Source organism: Arvicanthis niloticus, chromosome 11 (assembly GCF_011762505.2).
Source record: "Arvicanthis niloticus isolate mArvNil1 chromosome 11, mArvNil1.pat.X, whole genome shotgun sequence".
Taxonomy (NCBI): Eukaryota; Metazoa; Chordata; class Mammalia; order Rodentia; family Muridae; genus Arvicanthis; species Arvicanthis niloticus.
Genome location: NC_047668.1, coordinates 50,092,015 through 50,104,641, shown reverse-complemented (window position 1 = coordinate 50,104,641; position 12,627 = coordinate 50,092,015). Strand labels below are relative to the sequence as shown.

General features: G+C 35.7%; 1 protein-coding gene across 13 annotated transcripts in view; it reads left to right on the top strand.

Moving 5' to 3' along the window:
* Positions 1-12,627, top strand: part of Pum2 (pumilio RNA binding family member 2) — a 73,158-nt gene that overhangs the window by 43,851 nt on the left and 16,680 nt on the right. For 8 of the 13 annotated variants that reach the window (XM_034514422.2, XM_034514420.2, XM_034514417.2 and 5 more), the window contains 5 exons: positions 484-626; positions 2,473-2,611; positions 7,163-7,306; positions 7,385-7,672; positions 11,826-12,062. In XM_034514422.2, coding sequence (XP_034370313.1) covers positions 484-626; positions 2,473-2,611; positions 7,163-7,306; positions 7,385-7,672; positions 11,826-12,062 — 951 coding nt within the window. The remainder of the gene's footprint in view (positions 1-483; positions 627-2,472; positions 2,612-7,162; positions 7,307-7,384; positions 7,673-11,825; positions 12,063-12,627) is intronic. The other 5 variants (XM_034514425.2, XM_034514427.2, XM_034514424.2 and 2 more) reach the window with 2 other exon arrangements.

Genomic DNA, 12,627 nt, shown 5'->3' with positions numbered 1-12,627 from the left:
GTTTGATTTAGGCTGAATTGGCTACAGATACAGAAATAAGTTCAGTGCTTAAGCATGGTTTATATTGATTGTATTACTATCATTCCTGAGCACTTGCATGAGTCTGGTGGACTAACTGTGAATCTATTCAGTAAGACCTCTGCTGTCATAAACACTCTTCTCCTATCTGTGATATCAGTAGTAAGCTGGGTATAGTAATGGTGCAAGTAATTGGAAATCTGAAGCAAGACATGAATTTGAGACTAGTTGTTATAGACTGAGACTGTGTCTCAATTTAACAAACAAACAAAAAAAACCACAACACCATACCTGATTGATATATGTCTTAAGAGAATAAGAATGTGGGATAGCAAGTGTGAGGAGAAAGATAATTAACTTTAACTCTTAACTCTTAGACTTGTCTCCTTTTATAATTTAATGGCAACTGATCTCGTGTATAAAATTTAGTGACTTTTTTCTTTTGGTGGGCCATATGGGGTTTAGGTCCAGCGGTGGTTCCACCTCAGTATTATGGTGTTCCATGGGGGGTGTATCCAGCCAATTTATTTCAGCAACAAGCTGCAGCTGCAGCAGGCAACACAGCCAATCAGCAAGCAGCATCACAAGCTCAGCCTGGACAGCAGCAGGTAGGCCTTTCTTTGTGAAATAATAAACCGAGGATTCTTTAAATTCCATTGAGTTCCTGGTATTTAAAAGATGTCCATTTCCTCAATAGATAGCATGATAGTACTTAACACATAGTTGATATACAACTACTTACTGACTTTTGTTTTAATATTCTGATCATCTAAAAGTTTGATGTGGTCTGGCAGTAGTGGCACACACCTTTATTTAATCCTAGCACTTGGGAGACAGGCAGGAGAATCTCTTGAGTTTGAATCCAGCCTGGTGTATAGAGCTAATTCCAGGCCTGACAGGGCTACACAGACAAACCTTGTCTGGGCAAAAAACCAAAACCCTAAAACAAAAATGGTTTAGTGTGTCCTATTTTTGTTATTTTGCTTTTTTTCAAATGTCAAGTAATTTTAAAGCTTATTTTTTATTTTATGTGCCTTTTTTATTGTATGAGTATTCTGTCTGCATGTACACCTGCGTACCATAAGGGGGGGGGGCATCACACCCCTTTGTAGATGGTTGTAAGCCCTCATGTGAGTGCTGGGACTTGAACTCAGGACCGCTGGAAAAACAGCCAGTGCTCTTACCCACTGAGCCATCTCACCAGCCCCATAAGCTTATTTTTATTGCTTCTTAAAAGTTGCTAATACACCTGAAGTGGTGGTAAGTATATTTCCATCACCGCTGGGAAACTGAAGCAAGCCTATTGTGAGTAGTGAGGCCTTGTTTCAAGAAACATCAAAATAAATGTTCTTCTAATTTCCCAAATAAAGCAATAATTAGGTAGTTTTGTTTTGTTTTTCGATAGGGCTTTACTATAAAGCCATGGTGGGCCTCAAACTCACAGAGATCCTCCAGTCTGTGCCTTCAGAGACAATTTTTGAAAGGGCCTGAAATAAAATTATGTTGATAAATGTAAACACAATGTGAAGTGAGAATTCTGGCTGCTCTGTTCATCTTATTTCTACAAAGTAACTTAAATACCTTGTTGTTTGGTGTAGGTACTTTTTGCTATGAATTTTCTTTAATAATCTTAAGTGCCGTATTGATGTTCTGTGGAAGGTATTGTTTAGCTTAGCCTTTGTATATGGTATCATAGCATCATTTAATAATTTATTTAACCTGTATCTTTTTTGTGTGTGCACTTAGACTGAATCTGCTCTGCCAGGAATTGCTTGGATATTTGTGAAATGTGTTATTAATTTCATCATGATTATATTTTATTTTAAGAGCTTTTTACCTTATTTTAAAGATAACTTTGTTATTTTTCACACTAAGGTTTCATGTTTAAACAGGTTCTTACTCTTGCTAAACTTTCCTTGTGTTTGTTTTTTGGTGAGTTTTGTTTGTTTGTTTGGTTGGTTGGTTGGTTTTTAGCTTGACATCATAGTCTCATATAGGTGAATTCCCTTAAGCTTCTCATGTTTCAGTGTTTGGCCTTAGAAAATAATGTAAATTTTGATAAATAATAATTTTTAAAAGTTAAATAATTGAACTCTCTAGCCATTTCCTCTTTAGTTGGATCTTTTAAAAGGAGACTAGTAGGCCATAAGTATTAGAAGTAACTTACCCAAAGACCTAGACCCCCGGTGTTGCTTTACAGAGTATTGTAGTTGACAAGGACCAGTAGTATTGTTTCTTTGTTTTTATGGTGGAAATTATAACATTTCATGATAATAAAATAAATAAAATTTATTCAGTAAATTTATTTAGTAAATTTATTTAAATTATTTAATAAATAAAATTTATATTTTATTTTTCAAAAAATATCCTAATTCTACTGTGACATGTATATAGTTGTCTAAGATGAATTTGTTGCTCTATATTCCTTTTAACTGAGTTGTTGTCCCTTTCTAGGTTCTTCGTCCTGGAGCAGGTCAGCGTCCTATTACTCCCAGTCAGGGCCAACAAGGGCAGCAAGCAGAGTCACTTGCAGCAGCTGCAGCTGCGAACCCAACGTTGGCTTTTGGTCAGAGTCTTGCTGCAGGCATGCCAGGTATATAAGTAGTTTGGTTTATATCTGTAGTTTGGGGAGATGGTGATTTTGAGGGTGGGGAGGGGAAGCTCAAGAGATTTAAAATGTTAAGTGAGGAGTGACCAGCTCAGAATCCATCTGGGTAGTGATGGTGCATGCCTTTGATCCCTTGGGCACTTGGGAGGCAAAGGTAGTGAGTTTCAGGCCAGCCTGGTCTATCTACAAAGTGAGTTTAAGACAGACAGGGCTATGCAGAGAAACCCTATCTCAAAAAACAAGCAAACAAATTCCCCTCAGATCCAGATACTAATATTTTAAATCAAATATTTTTGTTTTGAGAAATCCAATTTTGGGAATGATAATATAGCAAGATCCTTAACACAACTATCAAGGGTTTTTTTGTTGTTGTTGTTGGTTTGTTTGTGTGTGTGTGTTTTTTTTAACTGTTTCTGGTGTGAACCACAGCATCTTTCTACTTCAGTTAACATGGTAAAACAACCTCTCACATTTTAAGATGACATTCTCCCAGCTGATTCTAGATTGTCAAGTTGATAATTATCAATACATAATTACCTAATATCAGGAAATTTTACCTATCACAAAAAGCCAGAGAAGCTGGAAATATGGGTCAAGGAGTAAGAAAACAGGTTGCTCTTCTGGAGGTCCCAGTTTGATTCCCAGCACCCACATAGTATCTCACTACCATGTAATTTGAGTTCTAGGACATTCAACACCCTCTCCTGCCATTACTGGTGGCAGACATGTGCTACACAGACTTACATGCAAGACAAACACCTATACATGTTTTTAGAAAGAAAAGAACTTACAGAATCTCATATTAATAAATTGGAAAATACGGGCTCAGTAAATTTGCATTTTTATCTTTGCTTCATTGTAAACACTAGGTCTATTATAAAATTTGTATCAGAAAATAGAAGCAATACTTTGCTCCCCTTTTACCCTCATAGCCACATCTGTTCTCAACAGATACTTTCAGAATCCAATCTTTCTTTTGTTACCATCTCTTTCAGCCAATCCAGCCTTACATAGTAACTTGGATTAGCTTTGCCTTGTCTTCTTTGGTGTCTGGTCCTTTTGTTCTGCAAACATAGAATCTTTTGAAAGTAATATACATTTTTGCATTAACATGTATGGAATTAACATGCAGTATGTACAGTTCATCTAAAGATGATTCTTTATATTCAGATTAAGGAAAGGGCATCAAACTTTATAAGTCTATTTGGACTATATATCCAAACTAATATAAATTTTCACCCATACAAAGGATGACATGATAAGTCTTGGACTCTAGCCAACAAGATTTATGTGCTATGCATAGCTGTAGTCCTGGCTTGAGACATCCAAATCTTAGCCAATTTCAAGGCTGTTCCCATATAAAGAGATCAGTGTATATGCTTTAACTGTTTTATTGTTCTCCTTGGTTTCTGTTGCCAAGATCTTCAGGAGGTCTCCGGTCAAATCTAATTTTTACTAATTTTGATGAAGTCCACATCTTTTCTTTTCCTATTGAAACAGGCAAAGCCTCTTCCTCAGTACAACACATTTCTTTCTTTTCATTCTGAGTTTATCACATACATAGGCTGATCTAATTCATCAGTTCTTTCTAAATTCCAGTGTATTTCAGCAGCTGTCTTATCTGTTTTAATTGACCTTTAAAAAAAATAAAGCATGGGCTGAAGAGATGGCTCAGTGGTTAAGAGTACTGATTGCTCTTCAGAGGTCCTGAGTTCAATTCTGTTTAATCTATGTCTGGGAGATCCCATATCCCCCTTCTGTTCTCTATTTCCTTTAAAACGTAGTTAGATCTTTTTACAATTGCTTAATGTATACTCTTATAAGATATATCTGTAATATGTTTTATACTATAATGTCTAAAAAAACTGTTCTGTTTTATTGGATATATATATATGTCAAAGCATCATCAGCTTCAATCTGTAAAGGCATTTCCAGTATAGCCACCATCTCTAATGTGCAATCTCAGAATTATTCCTTTCAAAACTCAAGGCAGAAGCCCTTTGGAATTCTGAACTTGCATCAACTGTATGATGTTTTAATACATATAAATATTTCACATTTTCAAATTTTGCAAAATGAAACATAAGCTGTTGTATGATACTGTTCTGAGGTGACTTCATTAGACAGAATCTGTATTTTTAACTCAGTATATTTGTATCTCTGGATTGCCATTCTAGTTCCTCAAGCCTTTCTGAATTTTTCTCATCTGGAACTACCCTTTTGGCTGTCATTGTAGGTTCCAGATTGGATTCTGAAGATTCTTTATTCTGATTTAAAGAATCCTTTAATCTCTCTGTTCTGTATCCTTTAATCTTTAATTTAATTAATTTAATTAAATCTTTAATTCATTCCCTGGTCCTTTCCTTTTCTAAGTCTGCTTTATTCTGATCTCTTTTCAAAAAGGACATCTGAAATTGTAGTTTCTGAGAAAATAATTATTTGTACGTTGATAAGTAAAACAAAATCATACGGGATCCAGATGCATTGTGTCATTGTGTTTTTCTTTTTTTTTTTTTTTTTGGTTTTTTGAGACAGGGTTTCTCTGTTTAGTCCTGGCTGTCCTGGAACTCACTCTGTAGACCAGGCTGGCCTCGAACTCAGAAATCCGCCTGTCTCTGCCTCCCAAGTGCTGGGATTAAAGGCGTGCGCCACCACTGCCTGGCGTTTTTTTTTTCATTTTTTAACACAGAAAATATTTTTCTTTTTAACTTTTAACTCTCCTTAAGGACTTCCCACATTTCTTATCAAGTCTGTTGATTTTTCAGCTTTTCCCATTGTTTGCACGAGCCTGTACCTGGCATCTCTGAGTCTCTGCCACTTAGCTAGTACATTGTACAGGCTGCTGGCTATACCCCCTCCTGTTGGTCCTTCTCTCCATCTGAGGGACTTGCAAGCTTTCCCTGAGGACCCACATATGACTTCCACATACGACTTCTAAAAGGTGGACCCTGTGCTTGTTCTAGCTCCAGCCAGGCCATTGTAGGCTTTTTCAGCAGTCACACTGATTTCTCCCCAGCCTAGGTTGCTCAGTCCCTCTGCTACTTGGGAAGTGTACTAAGGCTCCAGTTAGGTCACTCTTAAAAGGAATACCTTCTGCCTGGCTAGAAAACTGCTCCAGGAGGTGAATGTTTCCTGTCTTTCCAACAGGGGCTTTAAAAATATCAGAATCTTATGTTCAAAATTTGGATTTTTAGCTAAGTTTGGTGGAATACATGCCTACCATGATGGGTGCCATTTGTGACTTTGGGCTTTCTTTCCACCCATATTCCAGTACCTGAATAACGACTTAGAAGCTTATCATTTATTTAAAAATGCCTAAGCTATCGCTAGGCTTGTTCCCACTAGTTTGTAACTTATTTAATACATTTATACTGTTCTACGTCTGCCATATGGCTAGTTACTGCTCCTTAGTTTCATATGTCTGACTTCCTTCAAGCCCGGGTGACAAAATCTCTGATTATTTCTGAGAGTTTGTCTCTCTGCCAAATATTTCGCCTTCCAATTCTGCCTCAAATTGTCAGTCATCAGCTGACATCATTGGCAGTGATGCTTCCATACAGTACATAAGAGATTATTTCTACATATATGTCTTCAGATTAACGGTCAGGGACTAAGTGGACCACTTTGTGAATGATATTCAGAGTTTTGCTTTTCATTTTAAACATTTTAGAATGTGTTGAGGAGGGATTATGGTAGCAAATTGGTTATTAAAAACATAATTCTGGAGCATAAAATGATAAAAGTGAGATAAGAGAACATAAACGACATCAGTAAAGTTGGGCAGGAATAATGGTGATCAGAAGAATGGATGAATTTGAGAGATTTACAGGGTCAGATGAACTCAAATTTTGCAGGAAATTGCTCTTGGGGAATTATATATATCATTTAAGTGTGGGATTTTATCTTTATTTTTGTAAAGAGTATTTGCAACCCAGTATCCAAATGGAGTAGCCTTTAGTTTTTAATGCAGATGTTACAGACAATATGCTTTTATTTAACATTTATTTATTTAGTTGAGGCATGGAGAACAAGTGTGTAGGGGTCAGAAGACAACTTAAAGGAGAATTTTGTTTGTAACACATGAGTTATAGGATTGAACTTAGGTTATCAAGCTTATCAGGAATTACCTTTACTTGCTGAGACCTCTTGCCAGCTGGACCAAAATGCTAAAATTTAGATAAACTTTTTTTTTATAGTGTTCTAATTTACTTCCTCTAGTCTTTCTAGCTACTGTCTTCATAACTGACCAAACAGTGATGTTTTCTATTACTTAGCTTCTGTTTTAAGGAAAGAACTCTTTTCATAACTTGTAAATAAGACATTACTGATAAAAATACTTTCATAAAAATTTTGAGAGAATGTTTACCTTTTAAAAACACATTTTTAAAATATTTCAGATGTGGGTTTTCATGGTCAGTATTTAACGGTTTGGTAGTAATAGTATGAAAATCATTGACTAAACACAAGTAAAAAGAAAAGTATTCGTGTTTTATGTTTTAAAGTATTTTCATTAATACTCATTTTAATGTTATCTAGGCTATCAAGTACTAGCTCCAACTGCCTATTATGATCAGACTGGTGCCTTAGTAGTTGGCCCTGGAGCAAGGACTGGCCTTGGAGCTCCAGTACGATTGATGGCTCCGACACCTGTCTTAATTAGTTCAGCAGCAGCACAAGCTGGTAAGTATGACTGAGATTTTTAGAGATTTTAGATTCTTTTCTGGGTAGTTTCAAAAAGTATCTGAAATTATTTTGCAGCAGCAGCAGCAGCAGCTGGAGGAACTGCAAATAGTCTTACAGGCAGCACAAACGGTCTGTTTCGGCCAATTGGCACTCAGCCACCGCAGCAGCAGCAGCAGCAGCAACCGAGCACTAACCTGCAGTCTAATTCATTTTATGGGAGCAGCTCTTTGACTAACAGCTCCCAGAGCAGCTCTTTGTTTTCTCATGGACCTGGCCAACCTGGAAGTGCGTCCCTTGGCTTTGGAAGTGGTAGCTCTTTGGGAGCTGCTATAGGCTCAGCTCTCAGTGGATTTGGCTCATCAGGTAAGTTTGTTTAAAAACAAATGCATTTTGCTAAGTGTACTTGAGGTGTTTGAGTTTTTAATATAAAGACAAGCAGTAATAACATAGTGTAGGAGAGATAGGAATAAAGTATGGGGCACTAGTTTAATTTTACAGAATTCCCGTCAATCTTTCAGGCATTTACAAATGTTTAGCTCGTTCCAGCAAGCCCATACTCCCCCTGCCCTCAGCTTTTAAGAATTTGGTACTCTAAATTTTGCTAATCACTAGTTCTTCATTATTCCCCACAATGTTGAAGGAGGTAAATACTTGGCTATCCTAAAATTTGGATAATTTAAAAAAAACAATAGTCATTATTGGATGGTACATTCTTCCTAGGTTCGGGTAGCTGATGATGGATTTCTGTATTTAGCCTAATATCTAAATAAATAAATGTTGAATCATTAAAGAGTCCCCTAAGAAACTACCAGTATACATAACAGATTGTTTCTTACTTGGATTAAGAAATCATAATTTTAAAACAGCCTCATATTAGGTAACGACAGCATACTCTAGTTCTTTATATATAATTGATAACCTTCAAGAGAATTTGGACTTCAAGGGATTTTTCTAAAATCCTTAACATTTATATTTAACACTCTTAGAACCCCTAATCATTTTCCATTTTTTTCTTATCACTTCAGATTCTTTTCTGATGTGGAAATTGATAAAATTGGTCTGGGAGTGTAGCTCAGTTGGTAGAGTGCTTGCCTAGTATGCTGAAAGCCCTAGGTTTGATCCGTAGCACAGCCTAAACTGGATGTGGTGTAAGTTTATAATTTTATTTCTTAAAGAGGATAGAGTTATATGAATCAGAAGTTCAGGTTCATCTTTGGCTTTACAGTGAGCTTGCAACCAACCTAGCTTCACGAGACCCTGTCTCCCTCCCAGAAAAGAAATAAAATGGCAAAACTAATGCAGTACTAGTTATCAGGTGCTTGCCGCTCTCCTGATGTGTCTCTCTGAACTAATACTCATCTTTGTAGTATAAGTATATTTTTGTAGAACAGCTGTAAACTTGTAGGGCATAAAAGGCACTTTCAGACTTTCAGTTTTAAGAAATGTTAAGAAAGCAGTGCTTTACTTGCCTAACTATATTTTCTAAATAATGAGTATAGCATGAGGCAAATCTGGTGAATTCAGACTTTGTGTTCACTCTCTTAGACTTTTTTATTTTATTTTATGTATATGGGTGTTACACCTGCATGTATGTCTTTGCACTACATATGTGCAGTTGAAGGCCAGAAGAGGGCATCAGATCCTCTGGGACTGGAGTTGGTCATAAGCCACTACATGGATGCTGGGTTTAAAACCTGTGTCCCCTGGAAGAGCAGCCAGTGCTCTTAAGACATCGAGCCAACTCTCCCGCCCAATCCTTTAAATTTTCTACTTATTTCATTCCTTTTTGACTTATTTTTATGTCCAAATGATGTACTACCATGAGACTCATTCTTTGATTCTAACCCAATTGAGACATTATCCGGAAAGAGTCCTAAATGTTCTGAACAAAACTGGTAGAACATACAGTTTAAAATATAAACATCCTGGACATAAAGTAGTTTCTAAATTACAGCTATTGTCCCCTTATAATCCTTTGGGGAAACATCTTTGATAAACTCCATATTCTTTTCTCTAATGTATGCTATTGATGCTCTGATGCAGATTTCTAGATCACTCTACTCAGTAGTTGTTCAGACTCCCATCTGTCTCAGAGTTAGGAATTCCCCTTACCTTAAGGCATTCATCATGCCTTACTCACTTTTAAGTATCACATGCTCAATTTTGATGCTTGGTCCGGCAAATAGCCATTTTATCTTGGATTTAAGAACATTAAGACTAGGCATATAGCTCAGGATTAGAGTGGTTGTCTAGTTAGTGTGCATTAGGTCCTGGGTTCAATTCCCAGTATAGTATAAAAATGAATTAAAAAATAAATTAATAATTAAAAAGTAAGGACCATTAGACTTGGCACTTATAACTACCTCTAGATAAATTTCATCTCCATTCTTTTTGACTTTTTGTGAGAGTCCATTAAAGTGCTGTACATATGTACTCTTAAACCTGTTACTGCCATGTCACAAATTGCATAGATAAATGGAAGCTAAAATATGTAGTTGTCTGTTTTTACATAGCTTTCCCCACTGATAATGATAGTTTTATTTTTGAGTAGTATCAAACACTCCAGTTTTTAATACACTTGACCAGGCAGTTGCAGCTACTCTAATGTAACAATTAAATCAAGCTTTCTGTGACCTATTATTTCTAAAGTGGTATTTTAATTGAAAGGTTGTGATTTAATATCTTATGCATAGTTGATGAATGAGTAGTAATTCCAGCATTTGTCTACCTTCTTAGTATCTTAGGTACATTTTGTTGCATGTAATTTACAAAATAAGCCTCTATATTTTGAAGTAATCTCTGAATTTTTTTTTAAAAAAGATTTATCCTGATTTCTCTTTGGGTGAATACACTGCATGTGTCACAACCACTTTATTTTGGTTATTTGGCCAAGGAATGATAATGCTGCTGTTCTCAAAAGAGTTGGTATCCCTCCTTACCAGTTAAATTGCTTGTTAAAATAAATAGGGGTCTGAGATAAGTATAATATGTAATATATATTTCAAGTAGTCACTTTGACAGTGTCCTTTTAAATTAGCAATATTTGATATAGCACATATTGACATTTTGCCAACACCAAACAAAAAAGGTTTATTACATTAAGGCTTAATTTAGTTTTACTATTACGGTGCATATAGCTTCCTTGCTAATTCTAGTTATCATATATAAGGTCTTAAGATGTGAAGTGTTCCATGAGACATAGCCAGTATTTTAGAAACTGCATTGGATGCTATTAGTCAATATTGCAGTATAATCTTTTGCCTGTGCAGTTGTCACACTCTCCCCCTCCCCACCACCCCCCTTCTATATAGGTATTTGAATTTGACAAAACCTGGGCAATCATGGTTTCTATCTTTTAGAAGCTCAACTTGGTTTACTTATTATGTTCTCTAATTGTTTTCTTTAATTCATGCTAAGTATGACCTACTTATTATATATGTGTATTAGTTACTTATATATGACTCACAATGTAAAAGCCAAGATTTAGTAGACTTTACAATTCCTTGGAAAGAATTGCCATATTGGTCCGAATATAGAGTTTGTCCTTATGGGGAGAGGAGACCTTATTCCTTAGGTGAAAAAATGTTACATGAAAGGTATTTGGTTAAGAGAGACTGATATTTCAAAATAAGGAAACTTAATTGAGAATATTGGTTATAAATGTGTCTTGAGATAGACATTTGGGACATACCTTTTACATACTCAGTAAAGGATTTGATTGTACACATGCATGCTGCTTTACATCCAGATTGTTCTTTCTAGCATGCACTCATAACTAGCTGAGGGACAGGAGGAACTTCTAACCTGAATAAATTGCTCAGGAGGCCAGTTCTAGAATCTTAAAGATCCTGAAGGGTAAGAATAAAGGCATGTTTTTAGTGTGGCCCAGTAAAGAGAAGTATTAATTTTACAAGAAAAAGATTGATGGTTGGGATTATATGAACAATACTAAGATGTTAGCTCCCACTTGTTTTCGCAGCCAACTATTAATATTCGGGCCAATATGGGCTTCATTTTGAACACAGCTAAAATCTAAGTCAGATATGACTGGTGAGGGAAATTTATGAATACTCATTTATTAATATAATCTTTTTTTTGGCATTGAGTTGAAATCTTCAAAAACAGGTTCCAGACATCAGGATAATACCAAAGTAAACCTTATTTGAATTTAATCTTTTTTATGACCTAAAACAGACAACTTTGCAATTCAGAGTTTATAAATCATACCAGGGTATTAAAGCACAGTATTAACTATATGTGTCGGTGGTAAAATATGTGTGAAATAATGAATCATATAACTGCTCTGTTAAGGATTGCTTATTTATTGGGGTGCATTTATACCCTTTTATGATTAATAAGTTGTTATGTATAGTTATCACAGTAATTATCATCTCCATAATGTTTCTAAAATAATTATTGTGATCACTTCTATTATTGCCCAGCAAGAGTTGGTTGGGGATAGGTTTTATTCAGTTAACACTGTATGTAATTAGGGTTTTTTTTATTTCTTCTTCAGTTGGCAGTTCTGCAAGTAGTAGTGCCACAAGGAGAGAGTCTCTATCTACTAGCTCTGACTTGTACAAAAGATCTAGTAGCAGCCTAGCACCCATAGGGCAACCATTTTACAATAGTCTGGGATTTTCCTCCTCTCCAAGTCCAATAGGCATGCCTCTGCCAAGCCAAACTCCAGGACATTCACTTACGCCACCGCCATCACTTTCATCACATGGATCCTCATCCAGTTTGCATTTAGGTAAAAAAAAAACCCAAAACCCTTTTTATTTGTATGTATACATGTATGTGTGTTTGTGTGTGTGTTTATAATATATGTAAAATATTGAATGTTGGATAAAACATGCCAAATTGCTTTTGCTTTTAGATACTAGCCTTTTGAAAAAGTTCTACTTTCCTGAAATTCAAAGTGAGGGTCTAATGTACAGTAAGGTAAAGACCCTCTTTTGTATTTTATGTTCTTTTTTATGACATACAATGGTGTGTGTTTTCTTGTCTGTGCTTTTGATTTATGTGTTCTAGAGCATCTGAAAGTCATGTATGTACATGATAGTGAAAGAAATTTTTGCTGTCAAAGGGTTTTGCACACCATAAGAAAATATTAGTTACATAGTATTGGGGTATAAATAATTTAGTTTAGGACAGTATTGGCCATTTTACCAGAAGTTATATCAGAGAATATCAGTTAATGTGTGTACATTAGAGAAGCAGATAGATTTCTCTTTTGAATATGTTAAAGGGGAAAAATGTTTTGAGCGTGTTGTATTCCTACAGGTGAAGCATTTAGAACTTTTATCTGTAGATTA